Raw genomic sequence first — 26,590 nt, forward strand, 5'->3', positions numbered from 1 at the left:
GCGGTCAGCTGAGCGCACCATCCGCTCCGAGCTCACTGACCTGCACTCAATCTACAGCAGGCGGTGCTGGACCAAGGCCAGGAAGATCGTGAAGGACCTCAGCCATCCCAACAACAGACTGTTCTCTCTGTTGAGGTCAGGAAAGCGATTCCGCTCCCTGAAGACCAACACAGAGAGACTGAGGAGGAGCTTCTTCCCGCAGGCGATACGGTCTCTCAATCACACCACCACACAGTACTGACCCACACATACAGTTCTTACACACACACTGGACTTTCTGGACATTGTTTTCACTTCATCACTTAAATCACTTTAAGCATATTTGCACTGCACAAGACATAATGTGGATTGCACAACACTGGTCACTATATTCTTCATTTCCAGTTAATACTTGTACAGCTGCTGTTATTGTGTATATATTTATTTATATTTCTTCATACATTCTTATATAGTTCTATACTGTGTATTTTGTTGTACAGTTATTTTATTTTCAACTTTAATTTATATATTTTTTCTTATTCTCTCCCAGTTAAATTTACCCTTCATTCTAATTTGTGTTGTACAGTTATTTCATTTTTAACCTTAATTTATATTTTATTCCTTCCTAGTTAAATTTACCCTTTTTAATTTTTCATATTTATTTCCTATCTTATTCATAGCCTTTTCCTTTTTTGTTTTCTTTAGGTCACGAGCAGTTGTCCAAGCATTTCACTACATATCGTACTGTGTATGACTGTGTACGTGACAAATAAAAATTTGAATTTGAATTTGAAATGTTATGTGATCCATTTCTACCTCATGTAGCTAAAATGAGTATTACTAGCATCATTATTATTTTTTTACTGTGTTATACTAATGTTATAGTATGCATTTACACCAAGAAATGGATAGTGCATTAGTAAGACTATTAAAAAAGTAAAATGGGCTGTTTGTTTAACCTAACACATTTGTGCTGTAATATGTAGTGTAATATGACACTGACTAGACAGTGTAATGCTAATAGTGCTTTACACTTTGCAGTCAATAAAAGGCCAGTGCTAACCCATAAATCAGTGTATGAGTCTGGTTAAAGATAGTGGCTGTGGTTTTGTCATTGTTTCCTGTGCTGCAAACACGAACTGTAGTGACACCCTGTTGCTTGCTGTAGCTGGCCTGCTGTTATTGTAGCTGCCAGTCATACCAACTTGTCGTCACAAATCACCATGCCTGGCCAACAGACCATTGTCACCACTCCTCCTGTTGCAAGTGGCAGCTCTGACTCTATCTGAAGGTTCATTCTGAGCACGCGCACGTGTGTGTGTGTGTGTGTGTGTGTGTGTGTGTGTGAGTGAGAGACAAATGACAAATGCCCACTACTGATGAGCACTGATGAGACCTGAGGCCAAATAAAGAATGGAGGGAACAGCAGCTCCAGCAGCTCCAGCAGCTCCCTGGCCTCCAGGACACCACAACAACTAATCAGAATCTAAAGTACAGACAAGACACCACCCTTCTTTTCCATCCCAAAATGTTCTCTCACTCTCTCTCTCTGTGATAGGTTGATAGGATACATACACTGCTAAAAACAAATAATAAAAGAACAGAGCCATAGCAGTTCCTTAACCAAAGACTACATCAGCAGGACCCATATCTGCTCGTTTGCCGTTGAACAAAGGCAAACAGGATGAGCACTTCGTTCTGGAAAGGGCTTGGCTGTTTGTGTGTGTGTGCTATGACATGAATGCCATGAATGTTGTTAAAATTATTAAATCTTCATCAGGGACAGACAAATGTTTCTGATTAATCTGTGGACTTCAGGATTGTGGCAGCAGAGTTGGCTAGAGTCGTACCAGACTCCAAGTGACATTTCTTCATAGATCAAGAGAGCATGAAAAATGTGTCAGGTATATTAGGATAATCAGCTGCATAAATGGAGAGCAAAACAGGAGATAATTTCCTATGCTATTTTGGCATCCCACATTTCCATCTCTTTACCTAGAAGTTGCCATGCAGAAGTATTCTCCCTAGAGAAGATCAAGATCAAGTCTCTGGAGAAGAGACATGTTGGTCTCTGGAGGAGGCCAGATTAACTCCTTCATGAGTCATGAAGAACACTGACTATCTCATACTGAACTGAAAAGCCATTTTTTGGATGTGTTTCTAGAGGTATAGGTAATGTAAGGCAACACCTTCTGTCAGCTTAATTACATCCAAGCTCCTGTCAAGCATCTACAGCAGTGACATGAGTGCCACTATTGTTGCTAAAATTCTTAAATCTACGAGGTCAGTTCCTTGATCATTAATATGCAAATTGTCGTGACCATTAATCAACATCTACTGATTAACAACCACTGATCAAAGCATTTCAGTCATTATGCAAATGTTCTGTTTATAAGGTTGGGGAAACCTGCAGTCAGCTGAGACTGAAGAAGTCATTTGGTTGATTGACGAAACCTTTCTCCCACTGAAAACATCCAGATGAACAGGATCAACCTTTTGAGATTTACTTACCTGGATGATTGAGACTGCACCAAGACATTTAGATGGTAGGTGGTTCGATCCATGGCTGCTCCCGTTTACAAGTCAAATCTCCTTGGGCAAGATACTAACTCCCAGCTGATCTTTGATGCATCCATCAGTGTGAATGTCTCTGAATGGGTGAATGGGGATGTTGTATAAAGTATCAAGCAGATTGAAGGCATTACTGCACAGAACACTCAGCTTCTACATATGTCTTCTGTCCAAGCTGTGCAGGTCAGTATTTTTTTAGTAAAGATCTAGCTCTGTCACGGACCCGGTTCCAGGGACTCGGGGTCCGTGAGCAGTGTGGACTATAATTATTATTATTATTATTATTTGAGGGTTGTGCCTTCTGCACTGCTGCTGTCCTGTGTTCCTTGTTTGTGTACTGGCAGGTGTGTATGGGTGTGTGCGTGTGTGTGAGGGTGCGGTCGTGACAGGCACTTTCAGGGCTGGTGGGTGTGGCCCTGCCAGCTGACCGGTCACACCCAAGAATCTCCACACACACCTGGTGCTGATCAAGCCTCGTCAGAGGAGCTACCAAACAGTGTGGCTGAGAGCTCCTTGATGCTGGATCGTTGAGTGACTTCCTGTCAGTCTTAGTAATATGTGCAAGGTTAGTGCCAGTTTGCTAAATACTCATGGCTGCCTTTGTATGCGTGTTTCCCCAGGAGGATTTGTGAAAATCAGGAAGCATACGGACGGTACACAGGGAACGGAGACTGAGCATGGAGCACGGGAGTAGGGGGTCCTCATTCCTCTCATCCCCACGGTCTGCCACACCTACCACGACAAGCTTCTTCTCTGCCTTCTCGATCTAGGGCGATCTTGGCTCAAGAGTTGGGAGTTCGCCTTGTAATCGGAAGGTTGCCGGTTCGAGCCCCGGCTCGGACAGTCTTGGTCGTTGTGTCCTTGGGCAAGACACTTCGCCTACTGCCAGAAGGGCCGATGGCGCGATATGGCAGCCTCGCTTCTGTCAGTCTGCCCCAGGGCAGCTGTGGCTACAACTGTAGCCTCCACCAGTGGATGACTGGGTGTGTAAAGCGCTTTGGGGTCCCTAGGGGGGACTAGTACAAGCCCTATACAAATACAGGCCGTTTACCATTCTCATCATCCCTGTCTCTATGCTCTATAGACAGGCCTTTTTATGCTCTATAAGAACCTTCTAAACTCTACAATTTTCCAGACTTGAACATGACGCCATGGAGTAAGATATCACTGACTCAGACAGCAGAAATTATCCAGATTTTTCTTTATGGCAAAAAAAAAGACAAGAAATTTTGTTCAAAGGTCTTGAAACTTGTAATGAAAGTTTGTTTAAAGGTCACGAAGCTCATGGACAACGTTTCTATAGCTGAGCAACTGCATTCAAGCCCTATATCACCAAATGCAATGCAAAGAGTTTGATGCAGTGGTGTAAAGCACACTGCCACTGAACTCTAGAGAAGTGGAGACATGTACTCTGGAACGGAAAATCATGGCTCTCTCTCTGTCAATCCACTGGCCGACTCTGGGTTTGGTGGTTGGCAGGACAGTTGAGTGTGGCAGATGACCTATTCTCCTAAAATCCGCATATAACAGCTAAAATAAGCTATGTATATAGTTATGCAATTTAATATGCTACATCAACTTCATGTGCAGTAGACAACAGTGAGGGTGCAATTACTTGGAAAGAAAGCAACTGGACTTCTTCACGTTTCTCGAAGATGTTTCACCTCTCATCTGAGACGCTTCTAAAACCATGGTGGTGAGTCCCAGGAATTTAAACCTTAATGGGGGTTGTCACTTAAGAGAGTTGTTGACCGACCACTGATCATGTTATCAAGGTTTGAAAAAAGGCTTGGGTCATTTTCACCAGAGGTTTTGGATTAAACCATTGCACAACCTTGCCTCACCTGAGATCACCTGATGCAAGATTTGACTGGGGAAGGGATCTCAAAACTGCATTGTAGGTGGCAGACACTTGGTGTCATAAGCCCCCCTGTTCCAAGATGGTCACTCATAGTGGACATAGATAGCCTCTTTTCACTGCTCTTGCAAACCATCTGTCTCCCTTTTCAAAATATGAACATTACATGCAATTACGTGTGCAAAAATTACAAAATGTACAGTTGCAAATTGAGGTAGTCCAAGGTTATAAATTCCTGTCACGTGTTTATGAGTCTAACAGTAGTGGGGAAGAAGGATGTCTTTAGTCTACAAGTCCTAGATTTCACACTTTGTACCTTTGTTGAAATGGTAGAAGTGTGAACTGACAGTAATGCGAGAGGGTAGAGTCTTTGGGGAGGTAACTATCCTGTGGACTCATGTGCATGACAGCAGATGTTCTATTGAGAGTGTAGTGGACTCCCTTTGATCTTTTCATCAGTTTTTACCACTCTCTGCAAGCATTTGCAGTCCATATCATTTGCTTTGCCGTACTACATGGTGACGTAGCTGGTCAAGATGCTCAACCATTGAGCTGTATAAGTTGTTGAGGATCTGGGTGACATGCTAACCTACCTCAGCCTCTTTAGAAAATATAGCTAGTGTGGAGCCCTTTTAACCAGCTGTGTGGTGAGATACTCACTATGTAGAATCCCAGCTATTTAAAGCAGACCACCCTGTTGACTTCAAGCTCATGAATGCATGGTGGAGTCTCCTTTCCTTCATCATGTCCACTATCTCCTTCGTCTAGTCCGCGTCCGCGGTGAGGGTGAGGTTGTTGTCCTCACACTTTCAAATCAGTTTGACTCATATACCTCCAAGTCACGACAACAGTTGCCTCAAGGTGCTTTATATTGTAGAATAAGCAACCTAAAATAACATAAAAAAGCAGAAACAACCTATATAACCCCGCTAGGTACAGTGGGAAAGAAAAACCCCCTTTTAACAGGAAGACTGCTCAAGCAGAACCAAGGTCAGGGACAGTCTGCCATCTGCCCGTCCCTGGTTAGGGTGAGGGGATTAAAGCAAGAAAAATGCATACTGTGGAAGGGAGGCAGGGATTAACAATAAATAATGATTAAATATAATATAGCTTATAAAGAACTAGTGAGTGAAAAAGGTGAGTGAAAGAAACACTCAGTGCATCATGGGAAGCCTAGACCTATTGCAGAATAACAAAGGGGGGGGGGGGGGGGGGGGGGGTTCAAGGTCACCTGGTCCAGCCCTAACTATATGCTTTAGCAAAAAGGAAAGTTTGAAGCCTAATTTTAAAAGTAGAGATAGTGTCCGTCTCCTGAATCCAAACTGGAAGCTGGTTCCACAGAAGAGGAGCCTGAAAACTCCCATTCTACTTAAAATATGGAACAGGGAACAGTAACCAATATAGCGTTCCCAGGCCAGCCGAGAGATATAATCTCTCCAGCGTGTCCTGGGTCTGCCCCGGGGCCTCCTCCCGGTGGGACATGCCTGGAACACCTCACCCAGGAGGCGCCCAGGGGGCATCCTTGTCAGATGCCCGAACCACCTCAGCTGGCTCCTTTCGATGTGGAGCAGCAGCTGCTCTACTCTGAGCCCCTCCCGGATGGCCGAACTTCTCACCCTATCTCTAAGGGAGAGGCCAGCCACCCTTCGGAGGAAGCTCATTTCTGCCGCTTGTATCCGCGATCTCGTTCTTTCGGTCACTACCCACAGCTCGTGGCCATAGGTGAGGGTAGGGACGTAGATCGACCGGTAAATTGAGAGCTTCGCTTTTACACTCAGCTCCCTCTTCACCACGGCGGACCGGTGCAACGTCCGCATTACTGCAGCTGCAGCCCCAATCCGTCTGTCGATCTCCGGCTCCCTTCTCCCATCACTCGCAAACAAGACCCCGAGATACTTGAACTCCTCCACTTGGGGCAGGAACTCATCCCCGACCCGGAGTGGGCACTCCACCCTTTTCCAGCTGAGAACCATGGCCTCAGATTTGGAGGTGCTGATCCTCATTCCCGCTGCTTCACACTCGGCTGCGAACCGTTCCAGTGCGAGCTGGAGGCCCCCACCCGATGAAGCCAACAGAACCACATCATCCACAAAAATCAGAGATGAGATTCTGAGGCCATCTTTTTGGGTCAGCTGGCTTTTTAGTTAGTTAGTTATAACTTAGTCTAGCAGTCCAGCCTAAAAGTAATAAATACATAAACTAGTTTTTCAGTGCCAATTTGAGATGGGATTGTGGTGTGAATGGTCCAGAGAGTGTTGTTTTGAGCCATTTTATGTACCTCACCTGCACATGCCGTGTAGGTGAGCCCGCACAGCACCGCCGACCACGACTCACCACATACCCCCATTGCCTGATTGAGGCTGGGAAGCCGTCCGGCCAAACCTACTCCCCTTAACTGGCTTCCAACCCAGCGATAGGGCCGTGTCCCTTCCAGAGGCCGGCCACGCCTCCAGCGGTGGCAGCAACGCTGGTCTGGAGACCGCCTGGTCGTGTCGGCTCGCCAGGTGGCCAAGTCGACATGACCCTGCAGGCACAGTCATGAGCTCCTGCTCACAGGCGGCTGGGCCGGCATCCGTTGGTCCAGATCAGGTCGTGCCCTGGGACCCAGATCGAGCAGGCTCCCCTTGCACGGGGACCTCCACCTCCCCACACAGTTCCTCTACTGCTACCAGCTGGAGCGACTCCTCCACCACTCCCTGCTGGAGCGGACCCTCGTGGACTTCCTCCATCCCCGGCTGGAGCGGCTCCTCCACCGCTCGCGGCAGGAACACTCTTTCACCCAGCTGTTCCTCCTCCTCTCGCAGGCGCGGACCCCCACGCGCCTCGTCCACCACCTCCAGCTGCCGAGGTGCCCCACATGGTTCCTCCACCGCCAGGTTCCACCTGTGGGGTTGGCGGCAGAGGTGTTGACTACGCCTGGAGCAATGTCGCCAGCTCCGCGATTCAGCCCAGGTGGCACTCAGCCTGGTCCCGCAGCTCTTCCCACCGGCGGCGCACCTCTGCCGCCTGCTCCCTCTGGGTGGCCGCTATTTCGGCCAGCATCTGGGTTTCGCCACCACTGTGGTGTGAATGAGACACGGCAGGTCCAGAGAGTGTTGTTTTGAGCCTTTTTTTTACCGCGACTGCAGCTCACAAGCTGCCAGCCGCACATGCAACACACCACAATACCGAACAACCCCTGCTTCCCCGTGTGTTTGACATGGTGGGCACCGCCGACTATGCGTCGCCACAGGGATGTTTCTAATTGTAGAGATATTGGGCAAATGGAAGAAAGCAGTCCATATCGTGGTCAAAAACGAGTAACTGAAAATGCATGCTTCTAATGATACTGCCAAACAACGCAGGAAGAAGAAAATTCAAATAAACACAGGAAACAGTGCACAGGGTCAAGCTGGTCATGAAGCAGGGCTTTCGAGCAGTTCTGATGACCAGTCGGCCCACGCCAGGGCTGCAGTTCATGAGGTCAGTTGGTTGGCCCACAGCAGGGTCTAAGTAGTTCAGGGAGTTGGATGAGTGGCCAGCGGAAAAGGCTAAGAATCTCTGCTGCCTGGCTGGGAGGCCCCTAGTGAGGCGAAGAAACTTTGGGGGCCGGCTGGGTGGCCAATGCCAGAGATGAACCAGCTCAGGTGGCATGGCAGGAAGCTGCAGACAATGGCAGTCAGACAGCCCAGCAGGAGGCCATAAATAACAGCAGACCCCCTCCAGGTCCTTGGAAAAAGGTACTGTGGACCCTCAGTTTGCTCAGGCTCTGACAGGGAAAAAATCCATGGTCTCAGTTCAGGTGGGGGAGGCCCCAGGTGGAACAACAGTCTCTGGGGAGGCTTGGGTCCAGGGGTTACAGAAACTGAGTTGAACAGAGGGCCTTTTTGCATAGGCTAAAAACAAACATGCTTGAAGGTTGTCTGAGATGCAACGAATACCGTCCTCTCATCAGAAAGCTTAGAAACAGAAAAATAATTTATTGAACTGGATCAGACATCTGACACTTAATGTGGGCATTGAGAAGCTTGTGAACACAAAATGGTGTCTTTATTAACAGTTTCAGAAACAGAAAAACCATTATAAATAAAAACTCAGCAATCCCTCCAATGTCTTTCAAGAAACAAGGCTAAGCCTTTGAAATCAGGGGCTCTGTCCCTAAATCATAACATGACGTAAATCACAGTTGTGGGAACAGAATGCTCCGATGAAAATCTGCTGCCTTAGAAACAGCCGCTTAACTTAACTTTATTGTCAACCACTGAAGTCCCTTTATTTGTGAGTTCAGCCGGTAAAATCAGTGTTTTTAAAACTTCAGGTCCAGACACTGACCACACAGTATTGTGATTTCTTTGTAGAAAGGTGAATGTACTGAGGTTCAAGCATAACACAGCAGGAAACAATATTTTTACTCAGTGTAGGAGCAACTTCAGAAAACCCATTTTCATCGGATGTGGGCCAGGACACCACATCAGCCGACATGGGCAAATGCAAAATGCAATTTTCCAAATGCAAACACATGTTATATATAAACAATCTATGCTATATCAGATTTAGATACTTTATTGTCATTGTCATTTCCACAACAAGAAATTAAGTGCATCTTCTACAGCACAAAAGAATAGAGCAATAAAAATGAAACAACTCAATAATAAGTAAGTAAAGGACCACAATAAACCACAGTCACAAACTCATAATTGTGCATAGTGTACAATCTTCTGTTAATTTCTTTCAAAAAAATGAACCTTAGTGCATTTGTATTTTTTATACTACTGGGAAATTATCATTTCAACTGTTCTGCCAAAACAATGTCAGACTCTGTAGTTTTCTCTCCTACTCAATTGGACCAGGATTGACATGTTTAGCCACATGTTACATCCCTTGGCTAGTTTAAGGGATAAAAAGGACTAACATAAAGTTAAATAGTGAAAGAGGAGTCCAAATGGCATTTCAAATGTTTACTTTCTGCTAGTTTAAAACTCTGTTAGGCTTAGACTGACATTTAACTTCAAGGAGAGCTAAGGCCTATACAGCAAACAAGGTTCAAGGTTCAAGGTTCTTTATTTGTCACATGCATAGTTATACGAGTATAACACACAGTGAAATGTAACCTGACGCGCTCCTCGACATGTGCAAAAATTGGGGGGGGGGGGTAGAGGAAGAACACATATATATATATATGTATATATATATATAAGCAGCTGGATAGCGTAGTGGTTAGACTACACGCCTTTGGAACAGAGGATCGCAAGTTCGATTCCTGCCTGGGGCGTCTGTATCCAGTAAGGGTCCTAAGGCTAGACCCCCTATGCTAAGCAAGCCTACCGCAGACATGAGCGAGACAGATAAATATGAAGGCATGCCGGCTCGGACGTCGCCCGGATCAACAAGGTCCGCGTCAGGTGTTGAGGAACCAGGGCACCCTGACGAAAAGTGGGCTACTGGAACAAGAAGGCATCGGTGGGCAAGAGACGAAAACAGGGCGTTGTTGGAATGCTACTGTGCAAGTAACCCCGGCGGAAGGGGCTACATGAATAGGATGAGGGACCTATGGATTCTTCGATACCCAACATCCACAATGACGGCGAAACAACTAGTAGCTCAGTGTTCCAACATTCGAAAGAAGGGACTGCTCTCACAGCTAGAGATTGACGAGGTACAACACAAATGCTACGGCAAGGAGGAGTCAGGACGCCAGGTCAGGGGGGAGATATCATCACCCCCACCCGAGATTGGGTACATAGCCCCAAGTGCGATAGGAGAAGGATCGTTGAGTGCGAGAGGAACTGACCTGAAAAATAGGATCATGGCCAAGCTTGAAACCTGGATCCCCCGTAGTCGGTTACCAAGATTACGTGAAGTTCCCTCAGAAGGTCTGCTAGATGATGTTAATGCAGCACTACGGGCAATACCTCCAACCACGATTACCGACACTAACAAGCTGATCTACAATACGGCAACAGTGATCAGTGAGATGCTTGGCTACAAGTTGAACAGCGACAAGGGGCAGTACCCTCCATGGAGAAGGAGGCTAGAGGGCAAGATCAAAGTAGCACGGAGGGAGGTTAGCCAACTAACGGAGTTGCAGAAAGGTGCGACAAATAAGGTGCCTAAGAAATACAGCAAGCTGTCCATACCTGAGGCCTTGGAAACTGCCAAGCAAAGACTCACAGCCTTGGCCAGCCGCTTGAGGAGGTACACCAGAGAGATAGAAGGCAGGAGAATAAACCAGCTGTTCTCCACAGAACCAGCAAAGGTGTACTCTCAGTGGCAAGGGAACAATAAGAGAACAGCACCACCAAGGCTGGAGACGGAGCAATACTGGAAGAGCATATGGGAGAAGGATGCAACCCATAACGGCAATGCTCAGTGGCTAGAGGATCTGAGGGCAGACCACAGCGACCTCCCTGAACAGGGTCCAGTAACCATCACAGTGGCAGATATCCAAGAAAGGGTCTCCAGTATGAAGAGTTGGACAGCACCAGGGCCCGACATGGTTCACGCCTACTGGCTGAAGAAGCTGACTGCACTCCACGAGCGTCTGGCAGCACAAATGAACCAGCTGCTAGTTAACGAGAGACACCCGGAATGGCTAACTGAAGGCCGGACGGTCCTGATCCCCAAGGACCCCAAGAAGGGACCGGTCCCCTCCAACTACCGACCAATAACCTGCCTCAGTACTACATGGAAGCTCCTGTCAGGCATCATATCGGCTAAGATGAACAGGCACATGGGTCAATACATGAGCGGGACACAGAAAGGAATTGGCAAGAATACCAGAGGCGCAAAACACCAGCTACTGGTAGACAGAACAATCAGCCGAGACTGCAAGACCAGACTGACCAACCTGTGCACTGCCTGGATTGATTACAAGAAGGCCTATGACTCAATGCCCCACAGCTGGATACTGGAATGCCTAGAATTGTACAAGATCAATGGGACCCTAAGAGCCTTCATCAGGAACTCAATGGGGATGTGGCGTACAACACTAGAGGCCAACTCCAAGCCCATAGCACAAGTCACCATCAAGTGCGGGATCTACCAAGGAGATGCTCTGTCCCCACTGCTGTTCTGCATAGGCCTGAACCCCCTCAGTGAGATCATTAACAAGACTGGCTACGGATACCGACTACAGAACGGAGCAGTTGTCAGCCACCTCCTGTACATGGATGACATCAAGCTGTATGCCAAGAGTGAACGAGACATCGATTCACTGATCCACACTACCAGGCTATACAGCAATGACATTGGAATGTCGTTCGGACTGGAGAAGTGTAGTCGGATGGTAACAAAGAGAGGGAAGGTAGTCAGAACTGAGGGGATTGAACTACCAGAAGGCAACATTGCAGACATAGAGGACAGTTACAAGTACTTGGGGATCCCACAGGCGAATGGGAACCATGAAGAGGCCGCTAGAAAAGCTGCAACCACCAAGTACCTGCAGAGGGTCAGGCAAGTCCTGAGGAGTCAGCTGAATGGTAAGAACAAGATCCGGGCCATCAACACGTACGCCCTGCCCGTGATCAGGTACCCTGCTGGGGTAATAGGCTGGCCAAAGGAGGAGATAGAAGCCACTGACATAAAAACAAGAAAGCTCCTTACCATGCATGGAGGGTTTCACCCCAAATCCAGCACCCTGAGGCTGTACGCTAAGCGGAAGGAAGGGGGCCGGGGACTGGTGAGTGTCAGCACCACAGTCCAGGATGAGACAACGAACATCCAAGAATACATTAGGAAGATGGCCCCAACTGACCGAGTGCTCAGTGAATACCTCAGGCAGCAGAAACCCAAGAAAGAGGAGGGAGACGAGGAACCATCATGGAAGGACAGGCCCCTGCACGGTATGTACCACCGGCAGATAGAGGAGGTGGCTGATATCCAGAAATCCTACCAGTGGCTGGACAAAGCTGGACTGAAAGACAGCACAGAGGCACTAATCATGGCAGCACAAGAACAAGCTCTGAGCACAAGATCCATAGAGGCTGGGGTCTATCACACCAGGCAAGACCCCAGGTGCAGGCTGTGTAAAGATGCCCCAGAGACAATCCAGCACATAACAGCAGGGTGCAAGATGCTAGCAGGCAAGGCATACATGGAACGCCATAACCAAGTGGCCGGCATAGTGTACAGGAACATCTGTGCCGAGTATAACCTGGAAGTCCCGAGGTCAAAATGGGAGATGCCCCCAAGGGTGGTGGAGAATGACCGAGCTAAGATCCTGTGGGACTTCCAGATACAGACGGACAAAATGGTGGTGGCTAACCAACCGGACATAGTGGTGGTAGACAAACAGAAGAAGATGGCCGTAGTGATCGATGTAGCGGTTCCGAATGACAGCAATATCAGGAAGAAGGAACACGAGAAGCTGGAGAAATACCAAGGGCTCAGAGAAGAGCTCGAGAGGATGTGGAGGGTGAAGGTAACGGTGGTCCCCGTGGTAATCGGAGCACTAGGTGCGGTGACTCCCAAGCTAGGCGAGTGGCTCCAGCAGATCCCAGGAACAACATCGGAGATCTCTGTCCAGAAGAGTGCAGTCCTGGGAACAGCTAAGATACTGCGCAGGACCCTCAAGCTCCCAGGCCTCTGGTAGAGGACCCGAGCTTGAAGGATAAACCGCCCGCAGGGGCGTGCTGGGTGTTGTTATATATAGAACACGAGAAGCTGGAGAAATACCAAGGGCTCAGAGAAGAGCTCGAGAGGATGTGGAGGGTGAAGGTAATGGTGGTCCCCGTGGTAATCGGAGCACTAGGTGCGGTGACTCCCAAGCTAGGCGAGTGGCTCCAGCAGATCCCGGGAATAACATCGGAGATCTCTGTCCAGAAGAGCGCAGTCCTGGGAACAGCTAAGATACTGCGCAGGACCCTCAAGCTCCCAGGCCTCTGGTAGAGGACCCGAGCTTGAAGGATAAACCGCCCGCAGGGGTGTGCTGGGTGTTTTTTTTATATATATGTAGTATATACATTGGGTGAATGTGCAGTAGTAGCAGCCAGCAGGTGAATTCTGTACATTAATATGAATAGACATCTGACTATTTTACAGGATAGACAATATAAACATATTTAAAATTAAAGGAATTTGAAATGTACATTGTTCCTTGGTTTAGTGTCTGGAAGAGTCCTGACTCAGTCAATTATAGATGATGTGAGAGGGCGGGTGTGTGTGTTTAGGGCCCGGATGGCTTGGGGATAGAAGCTCCTCTTGAGTCTCTCTGTCCTTGCCCGGAAGATGCGGAACCTTCTACCAGATTGCAGAAGTTGGAACAGTTTGTTGCCAGGATGGGACGGGTCCTTCAGTATCTGCGCTGCTCTAGTCCGGCATCTCCTGGTGTAGGTGTCCTGAAGCGGGGGGAGAGCAATCCTGCAGCAGCGTTCTGCTGTACGGATCACTCTCTGGAGAGCTTTTTGGTCCTTCACACAGCTGTTCCCAAACCACGATGTCATGTTCTGTGTGAGGATGCTCTCCACAGCACCTCTATAGAAAATCCTGAGGATCTTTGGAGAGACCCTGAACTTTCTCAGTTGTCGTAGGTGATACAGGCACTGCCTAGCCTTTTTGGTTTGGACCTGAATGTGGGCAGACCATGTCAGGTCTGAGGAGATGTGGACACCAAGATACTTGAAGGACTGCACCCTGTCCACTGGAGCTCCATTGATGATAATGGGCTTGTAGTCTATGTGCTGACTCCTTCTGAAGTCCACCACCAGCTCCTTGGTCTTGCCGACGTTCAGCTGGAGGTGGTTGTCCTGGCACCAAGATGCCAGATTCTTCACTTCATCCATGTAGGCCGTCTCATCGTTGTTGGAGATGGCACCCAACACCACTGTGTCGTCAGCAAACTTCACAATGGTGTTGGAGCCATGGGTGGCCACACAGTCTGAAGTGTAGAGGGAGTAGAGCAGTGGCGAGAGGACACATCCCTGAGGTGCTCCTGTGTTGATGGTGATACTGTTAGAGATGCATCTACCCACCCTCACCACCTGAGTTCTGCCAGTGAGGAAGTCCAATACCCATGCACACAGACGGCTGTTAAGTCCCAGATCCCTGAGCTTTGTGAACAGTCTGCAGGGCACTATTGTGTTAAACGCTGAACTGTAATCAACAAACAGCATTCGCACATAGTTACCCTGTTTCTTCTCCACATGGCTGAGAGTGGTGTGTAGGACGTGGGCGATGGCATCCCCTGTGGATCTGTTGGATCTGTAGGCGAACTGCAGCGGATCTGTGGTGTCTGGGATGGAGGAGGAGATGATGTTCTTCAGCAGCCTCTCAAACACCTTCATTACTACCGAGGTCAGTGCAACTGGCCGGTAATCGTTCAGGGATGAGGGTTTGCTGTTCTTGGGCACAGGGATGATGGTGGATCTTTTGAAGCATGTGGGGACCACAGACTTCGCCAGGGACTCGTTGAAGATGTAAGTGAACACACCTGCTAGCTGGTCAGCACAGCAGCGCAGCAGATGGCCGGTGATGCCGTCTGGCCCCGCCGCTTTCCTTGTGTTCACTCTCCTCAATGCTGCTCGGACGTCATGCTCCGTGATGCTGGTCACCGGTCTCTCGCTGATGACGTCACTGTCCTCGGTAGTCAGGCGGTAGATAGCATTAGCCGCCTGGCTAACCTCGAAACGGGCGTAGAGCTGATTCAGCTCGTTGGTGAATGCAGAGTCGGCGTTGATCGGCGCAGTGTCCCTGGCTTTGTAGTCCGTAATGGTGCGTAGTCCGTGCCACATACTCCGTGTGTCGCCCTGGTGGAAGCGGGACTCCACACGTTCCCAGTACCTGCATTTGGCATCTCTCACCGCGCGCCGCACGCCGTATGAGGCCGCTTTGTAGGCGCTCATATCGCCAGTGGCGAGACCCGCGTCGTAGGAGGCGGTCCTGGCGTTCACTGCAGAGCGGATCGATCTGTCCATCCACGGTTTCTGGTTTGGGAATGTGGTGACTCTCGCAGTGGGGATAATCTCCTCCGCTAGCATATTGACGAAGCATACTACTACTTCCATAAACCGTTGATGTTGACTGCGCATGCTCTGAACATGTCCCAGTCGACGTCGTTGAGTGAGTCCTGTAGCGTAGCTCCTGATTGGGCAGATCACCGTTTTACCTCCCTCGTGGTCCACGTAGAATCTCTGGCGGCCAAGAAGGGTCGGGTTTAAAAGTGTCCAAGATTAGATGTGCAACCTTGGCACCGATGTTTACAAGTGATCCGCTGTCGCATACTATAAGACTAGAGGATTTTGGGATGTAAACCAGAGCAAAAAATAAGTAAAAAACAAGAAAAGTGGATAGTCGGAGCAGAGCGGTCAGGAAGGCGTCTGGACGTGGCCGCGCCATCTTGTCACAAAACACAAAACATCCCTAAAAGGAAATAATAACTCCAAGGAAAACAAAGTGTACAGCCAACAACAATAACCTATCTAACTAGCACATGAAGAGGAAAAAATGAGGAATAACAAAAAAAGGCAGCTCTCCCCTTACAAACACAGTCTAAACAAAGTCACATGAGGTTGAAATATAAGTCAAAGGCATTTAAGCCTGCACAACGCAGTGAGTACGGCAATCAAAGTAGCCAGAAGGCCCAGAAATAGAGCTCTACAGACATTATATAGGGCTTTGCTGATTAATAATTGACTTGATTAAGGCAGCAGCACCCAATCAGGACAGAGGAGGTGGAGCCTAGACAAGACACAACGAAACTAATATCCTTGTTAGGGATTTAACCCTACCGCATGTTCTCCTTAAATTGCTGTTTGTCTGAGTGGTGTCCCAGAAACGATGTGGGCTTCATAGATAATTGGCAAATCTTCTGGAGGAAACCTGGTCTTGTTAGGAGAGACGGCATCCATCCCACTTTGGATGGAGCAGCTCTCAGTTCTAGAAATCTGGCCAAATTTATTAAACCACCCAAAAGTAACTATGCAGAGTTGGGACCAGGAAGCAGAGTTGCAGTCTTACACGCCTCTCTGCAGCTTCTCTCCTCCTGTTACTCCCCAAAAACCCATCTCCATAGAGACTGTGTCAGCTTCCAAAAAGACAAAAAACAAACTAAAAACCAGCAACAAACAAGTTAAACATAAAAACTCACAAAGAAAGAACAATACAGTATCCACATCTGAACCAAAGAGTAAAACAGTGAAATGTGGATTATTAAATATTAGGTCTCTCTCCTCCAAGTCTCTGTTAGTACATGACTTAATAATTGATCAACAAATTGATTTACTCTGCCTTACAGAAACCTGGTTGCAGCAGGATGATTATGTTAGTTTAAATGAATCAACACCCCTGAGTCACGCTAACTATTAGCATCCACAAATCAGAGGCCGAGGGGCGGTGTAGCAGCAATTTTTCACACCAGCTTGGTATTCAACCAAAGACCAAGACAGACTTTTAATTAATTTGAAAGCCTGATGCTTAGCCTCGTCCACCCCAGCTGTGAAACTCAGAAACCAGTCTTACTTGTTATCATCTATCGTCCACCTGGGCCTTACACAGAGTTTCTCTCTGATTTCTCAGACTTTTTATCTGATTTACTGCTCAGCTCAGATAAAATCATTATTGTGGGTGATTTTAACATCCATGTAGATGCTAAAAATGACAGCCTCAACATGGCATTTAATCTGTTATTAGACTCAATTGGTTTCTCTCAAAATGTAAAAGAACCCACCCACCACTTTAATCACACTCTAGATCTTGTTTTAACATATGGCATAGAAACTGAACATTTAACAGTGTTTCCTGAAAACCCTCTCCTGTCTGATCATTTCCTGATAACATTTACTTTTACAATAATTGATTACACAGCGGTGGAGAGTAGACTTTATCAAAGTAGATGTCTTTCTGAAAGCGCTGTAACTAAGTTTAAGAATATAATCCACCCACTGTTATCATCTTCAATGCCCTGTACCAACATAGAGCAGAGCAGCTATCTGAACGCTACCCCAAGAAAGGTCAATTATTTTGTTACTAATTTTACCCACCTATGTCTCATTGCACTCTGAAATAAAAGCATAGTACAAATAAGCAATTAAAGTTAAAAAAAAAAAGAAATCATTGAATCAGTTTATACACTAAAATGTATTCTAAAGTTTGACTCATCAAAGTAACCAACATTTGGCAGATATGACAGCTGAACACACCCGTGGCATTCTTTCTACAATAGAAATCAAATATTCTCCCATATCTGTTGCAGATGTTCCCATAAATGTGGACCTTGTAGGCTGCTTTGCTTTCACTCTTCTATCCAGTTCATCCCAAACCAGCTCGATGCGGTTTAAGTCTGGAGACTGTGCCGGACACTCCATGTTTTCAAGCTTACCTTCTTGTTCTTTTTTCCTGAGGGTAGTCCTGGTATAGCTTGGACTTATGTTTTGGGTCATTACCTTGCTGTAGGATGAACCCTTGACCAACTAGGCACATACCAGAGGGTACTGCATGGAACTGCAGAATGCTGTGGTAACCATTTTGGTTCAGGGTGCCTCTCACTCTGTACAACTCACCAACTTGAACAGAGTGTACATTCCAACTTGTACATTCCACCAAAACTGCCCCTGACCATCACACTACCTCCTCCATGTTTGACAGTTGATGCCACTCACTGCGTAACCATCCTTTCACCCTACTCAACACAGTACAAAGATCCTGCGTGATGAACTGAGTAGTTCAAATTTCAATTCATCAGTCCATAATACCTTCTTGCACTCTTCAGTAGTCCAGTGGCGGTGTGTCATGGCCCAGACAACCCTCTTTGTCTTATTCTGACATTTTAGCAATGGCTTTCTTGCTGCAACTCATCCTGTCAAACCTGCAGCTTGAAGTCTTACTACTACCACTGCTTACTATGACCATTAACTCAAAAGCTGGAGAGGAAATGGTGAATCACAAATTTAAAAGATCATCATCTAGCCTGGTGAAATATTTTGCTACTTTATAAAAAAAGCCCTCCATAAAGCCAGAACATCTAACTACTCATCACTGATTGAAGAAAAACAAGAACAACCCTAGGTTTCTCTGTAGTGCGGCACTGTAGCCAGGCTGACAAAAAGTCAGAGCTCGTTTGAGCCACCCATTCCATTACCATTGACTAGTACCGACTTCACTAATTTCATCACAGATACAATTTGAACCATTAATGAAAAAATTACTCATAACTGTGTCACAGACATAATATTATATACAGCTGGTTTCAGTACCATCAATATTTATTTAGTCATTTTCTCCAATTGATCTTTCTAAATTAACTTCAGTAATTACTTACCCCAAGCCATCAGTGTGTCTTTTAGACCCCATTCCTACAAAACTGCTCAAAGAAGTCCTGCCATTAATTAATGCTTCCATCTTAAATATGATCAACCTATCTCTAATAATGTACCATGGGCCTTCAAGCTGGCAGTAGTTAAGCCCTTACTTAAAAAGCTATCTCTTGACCCAGCTTTCAGTCTCCAACCTTCCTTTTATCTCAAATATTCTTGAAAAAGTAGTTGTCAAACAGCTAACAGATCATCTGCAGAGGTTTATTTGAAGAGTTTCAGTCAGGTTTCAGAGCTCATCACAGCACAGAAACAGCTTTAGTGAAGGTTACAAATGATCTTCTTATGGCCTCTGACAGTGGACTCATCTCTGTGCTTGTCCTGCTAGACCTCAGTGCAGCATTCGATACTGTCGACCATAATATCCTATTAGAGCAGTTCGTGTAAATGGAGAGACCTCTTGAACCACTAAGGTCCAAAATGCTGCAGCAAGAGTCCTGACAGGAACTAGAAAGAGAGAGCAGATTTCTCCTGTTTTGGCTTCCTGTTAAATCCAGAATTCAAAATCCTGCTCCTCACATACAAGGTCTTAAATAATCAGGCCCCATCTTATCTTAATGACCTTGTAGTACCATATCACCCTATTAGAGCACTTTGCTCTCGCTCTGCAGGCCTACTTGTTGTTCCTAGAGTATTTAAAAGTAGAATGGGAGGCAGAGCCTTCAGTTTTCAGGCCCCTCTTCTGTGGAACCAGCTTCCAGTTTGGATTCAGGAGACAGACACTATCTCTACTTTCAAGATTAGGCTTCAAACTTTCCTTTTTGCTAAAGCATATAGTTAGGGCTGGACCAGGTGACCCTGAATCCTCCCTTAGTTATGCTGCAATAGACGTAGGCTGCCGGGGATTCCCATGATGCATTGCGTTTTTCCTTTTCAGTCACCTTTCTCACTCAACATGTGCTAATAGATGTCTTAGTTGAATCACACTTTCCACAGCAGTCTTTATCCTGTCTTCCTTCTCTCATCCCAACCGGTCGCAGCAGATGGCCGTGCCTCCCAAGAGTCTGGTTCAGTTGGAGGTTTCTTCCTCTTGCCAAAGTGCTTCCTCATAATGGGTCATATGATGGTGGTCATATGGTCATATGTTGGGTTTTTCTCTGTATGTATTATTGTAGGGTCTACCTTACAATATAAAGCGCCTGGAGGCGACTGTTGTTGTGATTTGGCACTGTATAAATAAAACTGAATTCAAAAATTGAATTGTTTGTAGTGGACATTTTTGATAGCAAGATAAGGACGATGAGTTTAAAAAGGATGGTACGGTTGACTGGTTAAAGACTTTGGTCAAGACCCCAGCCAGCTGGTGCCGCCATGATATCAGTTTCTGTACATTTGCTCAGCATTTACCTGACTAGACACTCATCCGCTGTGAGTGTGTTGGAGTAGCAGACAGATAGGTGTGATATGGGTCAACATCTATGAGGCTTAATTCCTCTGCCTATATTGTGCCCCATCACCAGACCTGAGTGCAGCCCTTTAGAATCTGTCATCTAGGTGTTCCAATTGGAGTAGGCCCATTTAAACAACCATAGTTACGGTGTCTGAGCAGAGTTCAGAGTTTTGTATTTCCATCGTCTAGTCTGTGCTGTCTTGTTCAAAAAGGCCTCGCTCGCTCTCTCTCTCCTACATATGCATGCACACACACACACACACACACACACACACACACACTATTGAATGTGCACTCGCTCTCTCTCCCCTTTTCTCTCTCTCCTACATACGCACACACACACAAACACACACACATGCGCGCGTACACACACACACACACACACACACACACACTGCACATTCTATTGACCAATATTTGTCACTTGCTATCTATTTAGCTGGGAGCAAGTGAGAGGCTTCAAGTTGGCGGCACTCCGGCTTTTTTAGCTGCGAGTGTTAGGCCAGATAGTGTTCACTCGACTTTGTCAATCGCTTGTCAACTTGTACCTCTGAGACATATCCTCTCTAACACACAAGAGACAGGCATCCGCCCAAAGCCCCCACCCCTCCTGCCTGCTGCCCACCTCCCAATGTAGAGCAACCAGGAAATGGCCGCTACCTCCTCTTTCCCTCAAACATACACCAACCCCCCACCTCCTGACAAAAGCCTGCTTGGCCTCTCCATCAATCGTCTGACAGCCGAGGGAAGACAGCTTGGCTGCATCTCTCTTTCTTGTAGCACACACAACATGTGGCCTGTGAAAATATTATTGTCATAAAGCAAAGCTTATGTTAAAGGCTGCTCGTGCTCCTCTGTTGGGTGCCATCAGGTTGTTGAGCTCAGAATTATATATATATATATATATATATATATATATATATATATATATATATATATATATATATATATATATATATATATATATATATATATATATATATATATATATATATATATATATATATATATATATATATTATTTTATTTTTTTGGCAAGCAGAGAAATTAGCTCCTGTTTGCTACTAAACAAAATGAACTTGCTGGTATAATTATTATATAATTTTTTATAACTTTTCATTCTCAAACAGGAAAAATTGTTCTTTGGAATCAGTAGCTAAATATATTCAATTAATGTAATTGATTATTATTAGAGCTGACAAAGGAGCAGCATAACTTCCATCTAAAAGTCAATATTCAAACAAACAGATTACACAATGCTACACTTCATTTATCTTAAAAAACCCTCTATCAGAGCTCAGTCTTGAAATTCTGCACTGACCTATATGCACAGGATTATACTACGAGTCCTTTGAATTAAGGTTACCATTTCTGATGAGTCCCCAGTCACTGGCACCTTTGTTGTTTTTATTTGTGCTTGTTCTCTTTTTCATTTGATTTCTTCTTTGACTTATCTTGTCGGAGCTAAATAAACCCAATGAACTGGCTGTACTTACCTGGACTAGCACGAAGAATCTTTTCTTCCATCTTTTCCATACATTTTTGCCAATGGCCCAAAGGTACCTGTGGGTAAAAACACTCTTAATTATTTCAAAGAAGACTTACATAGATTTCTCAGTGTGACCATCTTTTTTGCTTCTTTCTTCAATGCCATTATTCACAGCTAAAATTTCATGCACCAGCCTGAATCTGTATTAAGGACACATGGATCTTTATTCAAGAGCCTCTACTGACCTCTCCTGTCAAAATGTTTTTACTGCAGCCAGACACAGCATCCTTACAGTGCTTAAAATGACAGGTATTTGTCATAACAGAAAAACTGCAAATATAACTGATGGCACAAATAATGAAAATATTCCAGTTAATTGGATCTGTAAAACATCTCAGAGCCAGCATACAAAAGTCTGCAGAACAGCAAATTGACTGAGGATTAAGGATGCAAGAATGAAATCTTGGATTTTTGTCAAATCAAAAAGGGAATCTCATCTTAAATAAAATGCAAATATGATGTGGTCCCAATATTTTCTCATTTAGCTCATTTAGCTGGAGAAAGCTAAATAAGAATAAATCAAGTAAACAAATGAATTTCCAAGTAAAACTCGCTTTAATATGTGCGTCACACGTTGTAGATTAAACAATCATTCTGAACTCTTAATATGAAAATAAATAAATATGAGTAGAGACATGTTAAATAAGAACTTGAGACCTGCACCTGGTCTTCACTGGCTCGGTGACCCAGCGTTTTGAGTTTATTGTTATTATTTTCTAGTTTCTTCTGATTTTGTGTTAGTTCTTAGGTTTTGGTACTAGAGATGGCACGATACCACTTTTTTATGTCCGATACCGATATCATAAATTTGGATATCTGCCGATACCGATATGAATCCGATATAGTGTTTTTAATCAACAAAACTGTTTTTTAAATATCTTGCTGCATTTTGTATAAGTTCATACTCAAGTTTAAAACAACAACTACACTAAAGCTATTCTGTTATACCTGTATGCAAAAAAAAAAATTTCATAGTTCAGCAATACTGATCAATCTAATAAACTTAAACCTACACCATCCTCCCTATTCTGGTATTTTAAAGAGTACTTAGCATAAATATTAAGCAACCTAACTAATAGGGTTCCAACTCCCAGCAACAACAAAAATAAATAAATAAAAAATAGGGAACCACCCCTCACACTCCACCTCGTGATGCTTAATCGACGTAATCAACCTTAATTTGATGCAGTGTGAAAAAAAATGCACAGAAATCAATTATTTTACAAGAAATATCTTTCTTCAACAAAATTGCAGACTGCACAGATGGTACCTTCCCAAAGGAAAAAGTACTATAGCTTACTAGGGTATATATATTAGACTTAATAGTCACTATATACAGTAATTGACTTCTATTCATTTTGCATCAAATTAAAACTTTGGGTGTCAGATTCAGATAATTATTTATTAAAAGCTAGACATTTTAAACGAGAATAAGAAAGAAAAGTATGTCTTTGTGCCCCCTTTTCCCTGTCCATGCCCTATCGGCCCCTCTGGCTAAACTTTGCTAGATCCGCCCCTGCACAGTTACCAGCCGTCAGCTATGTAGAAAAAGATCCTGGTGTAGAAAGTAATATTAAATAAATTCTAACAGCTTATCAAGCTTAAACGTGCTGCTGTTGTTCAGCCGCTGGTTTCCTCTTTCTGGTGCAAAGTGGGCCAAAAACAAACAAGAGACACGGACTCGCGACAGAAAAGCAGATCAGCTGATCATTGATCAGTTTCATGATTGAAGTAGCAGCAAGAAGAGGCAGTCGCTCGTTAAGCTTAACGCAGGAATGCTTTACATTCAGAGATGGACTTACACACTTGCTTTACTTCTCTCGGGGATAACTTTGTCGGAGATGAAATGCCGGGTTGCTAGCGAAGCGCCACATGCTATCCAGACCACCGACAGGTCCCGCATGCCACAGCCGCTCTATCACGTGATGCATACTGCTCCGACGTGCTAACGTTCTGAGGTGAGTTACGGCCTGTTGCAAGTTTTGTGAGGTGCTTTCGTGATATTTAATGGATCGGATTACATTTTTTATTTTTCTCCGATATTGGATCCAGTAATTTAGGTCAGTATCGGACCGATACCGATACGTAATATCGGATCGGTCCATCTCTATTTGGTACTGACATTCAGTTTTTTATTATTCCTACCTGTGTTCTTCCCCTCCGTGCTCTGTTCGTGTCCCTGACTTTGCATTTGTAAAACAGTTTGAGTTTCCTGTTTTACTTTGTAGATCTGTCTGTGACTTAAATATGTTCAGCTTGTGTTTCCCCGTCATCTTGCGATTAGGATCAGCTGTGCTTCCCTCCAGTGTGTCATTTCCTAATTACCTTGTGTGTGTATATATAGTGGCTGTAGGTCTGTGCTTATGGTTGGTTCGTCTGTGTTATTTGGTGTTACTTGGGCATCTCTCTGCTCCACATTCCCCATGTAACCTCCTTATAGTGATGGGCAGATGAAGCTTCATGAAGCACTGAAGCTTTTCATCCAATTGGTTCACCCCAGCACAAAGCTTCTTGAAGCTTCATTTGCTCTAGCAGGACACCTACTGGACGTAAAAATATTAGTTGGCATGAATTTGAAGAGTGTGGCCTTTTGCACACAGCCTGTAAATGTCAACAACAAAAGGAGTGTGTAAAACATGTATATTGTAGTGATGCAGTATACTGTGTATATTTATACTGGCAGTATGGAAAATGATCATTTGGAAATGCTTAAAATGGAAATGATCATTTACTGTGAGGTGAGGTGTGGTTGGGGTGTGGACAGTGGTTGTGCTTTTGTAACGTTGAGGTATGGACAGCTACACACTGAGGCTTTGAGCCTCAGTCCTGCCTGTTCACATTTTATTCTGTAAAAACTACATTTTCACTGCTTTTATGACCTTTTTAGTGGGGAGAACATGGCTAGGATTTAACGATTTAACAAATCTTTTGAATCCTTTGTCCTCCACAATGCTAAATGGCTGTGAGTCCTCAATCACCATGCTAACCAGGTCTTCATCTATTTGAGATTGTTCTCCTGAGGAAAGACAATAAAGACAAAGCACAGATATAAATATCACACACGTAACTAATTACAGCTGTATAATATTGTTATATCATTTAGTAACATTACTGCATGCTATATTATCATGGCATTTGATGGCTCACCTGGTCTTGCTCCACAATCTGTGTTCCCCTTATTCTCATGCAAAGCTCTGTAGTGCCTAAGCATGGATGAGGTGTTGTTGTTATATCCCAGCTCCCTGGCACATAGCAAACACTTCACCTTGTACAAAAGTCAAGACAGCTCAACATAAATTGTATTGCACCATCAGTATCATGAAAATACATCTTCTGTAGAAATGTACATACCTTGTTGGGAGGAATAAGATCAAAATGTTCCCACACAGGGGAGGACATCCTCCTCTTCTTAGCTGGCTCCATTCTCTCCTGACTTTCTCTCCTCACTCTCATAAACCTCCAAACTGTCTCCAAACTCTCACTAACCGCAACTCTCCATCAAACACCCACATTTTGAATGAAGTCTGAGGGGTTTATATCGCTGTCATAGCTCGCGGCAAAGTTCGAACCACTTCATGAACCAGTCACGTGGTACAGCCGGGCAGCGAGGCTTCGGACGTCATCATTTTCAGCTCCTCCCATAAATGAAGCAAGCCTCGATACGCGCATCGTGGAAACGCCCCTCAATTACTCGACACAAGCTTCGAAGCCTCGATACAGAACGTCACATCACTACCTCCTTATGTTTTCCCCTATGTGTAGTGATGGCCAAATGAAGCTTTCTGAAGCATTGAAGCTTGTATTGAAAAACGGTTCATTACTCGAAGCTTTTCAACACAGTCCTCTCTGGTGACATCTGGTGGCCAAAACCATTAAGAGCAGCTTGAATCCACAAAATAAAACCAACCGCTTCATTAAAATTGCCCACTCTACAGAGTGGGATTCTGTCTGGCCGCCATTGTGTTTCTTTGAACGTGTATTTTTTGGTGGCTAAAAAATGTGGTTTATTTGTTTAATAAATAATTTTGACCAGTAAACATGTTCAAACATGCACCATGGTGTGGTCTTTCTTTGCTTGTGACTTCTTGATGTTGGTAAATACAATAATTGAAAAATACCACGTTACATATAATATACATATGATAATGTACAACACATTATGGAGTATGCTTCTGCTGTGAGGTCCTGCCTCCATGCACTTGTGCAATTAACAGGGTTTTAATAGTTTTGCAATTTTCATTAGTTTTTATTTTTATTTAGTTTTGACTTCAGATTTTCAATTTTATATCAGTTTTAGTTTTTACCAATTGTTTGCTAGTTTAGTTTAGTTTTTATTTTTTTGAAAATCCTTAGTTTCAGTTTAGTTTTGATTAGTTTCAGTTATAGTTTTAGTTGTGTTTGCAATAATTAAGTGTAACAAAATCCCAGTTTCATCATATCAGTCATGCTCCTCTGCTTATCCTTGGGTATGTTGCTATTCCAGCTACCATACCCTGCACCCTGCACAGGTCGCCTGTCTGTCGCAGGGCTAACACGCAGAGACAGACAACTCACATTCCCACCTATGGGTTCTTTAAATAAATAAATAAAGGCAGATGAACAACCATTGATACCAGGCAACTATAAAATTTATATCTTGGCCCCAATGAGACTATTAACTCTTGCAGCACCGGGTGTTCCTAATTTTGGTTCAAGTGAATTGATAAACTTTTTTTTTTCAACATTATGTTTATTAAAGTTTTACATATATACATATATAAAGTACATACACAAACAAATTTACACAATAAACGAAACACAAGGTACATTCAATGAAAGCACTTGAGTCCATGAGACCTCTGACAGATTTTAAAGAATAATTTTCAGATTGCAGCATGTGGTTGTGGTCCTGTACAGGGAATAGCTAGGCTGTCCCTGTCTCACACAGTAAACCAGATAGATCTTTATTCCCAATATACTGG

General features: G+C 44.7%; 1 protein-coding gene across 4 annotated transcripts in view; it reads right to left on the reverse strand.

Annotated features, from left to right (window-relative positions):
* Positions 1 to 26,590, reverse strand: part of LOC146631433 (calcium-dependent secretion activator 1-like) — a 342,226-nt gene that overhangs the window by 171,764 nt on the left and 143,872 nt on the right. For all 4 annotated transcript variants that reach the window (XM_085352951.1, XM_085352948.1, XM_085352949.1 and 1 more), the window contains exon 9: positions 21,577 to 21,643. In XM_085352951.1, coding sequence (XP_085209077.1) covers positions 21,577 to 21,643 — 67 coding nt within the window. The remainder of the gene's footprint in view (positions 1 to 21,576; positions 21,644 to 26,590) is intronic.

The sequence above is a fragment of the Diplotaxodon limnothrissa genome, linkage group LG5 (assembly GCF_057381915.1).
Source record: "Diplotaxodon limnothrissa isolate DT_005_m linkage group LG5, D_limnothrissa_male_GT1.1, whole genome shotgun sequence".
NCBI lineage: Eukaryota > Metazoa > Chordata > Actinopteri > Cichliformes > Cichlidae > Diplotaxodon > Diplotaxodon limnothrissa.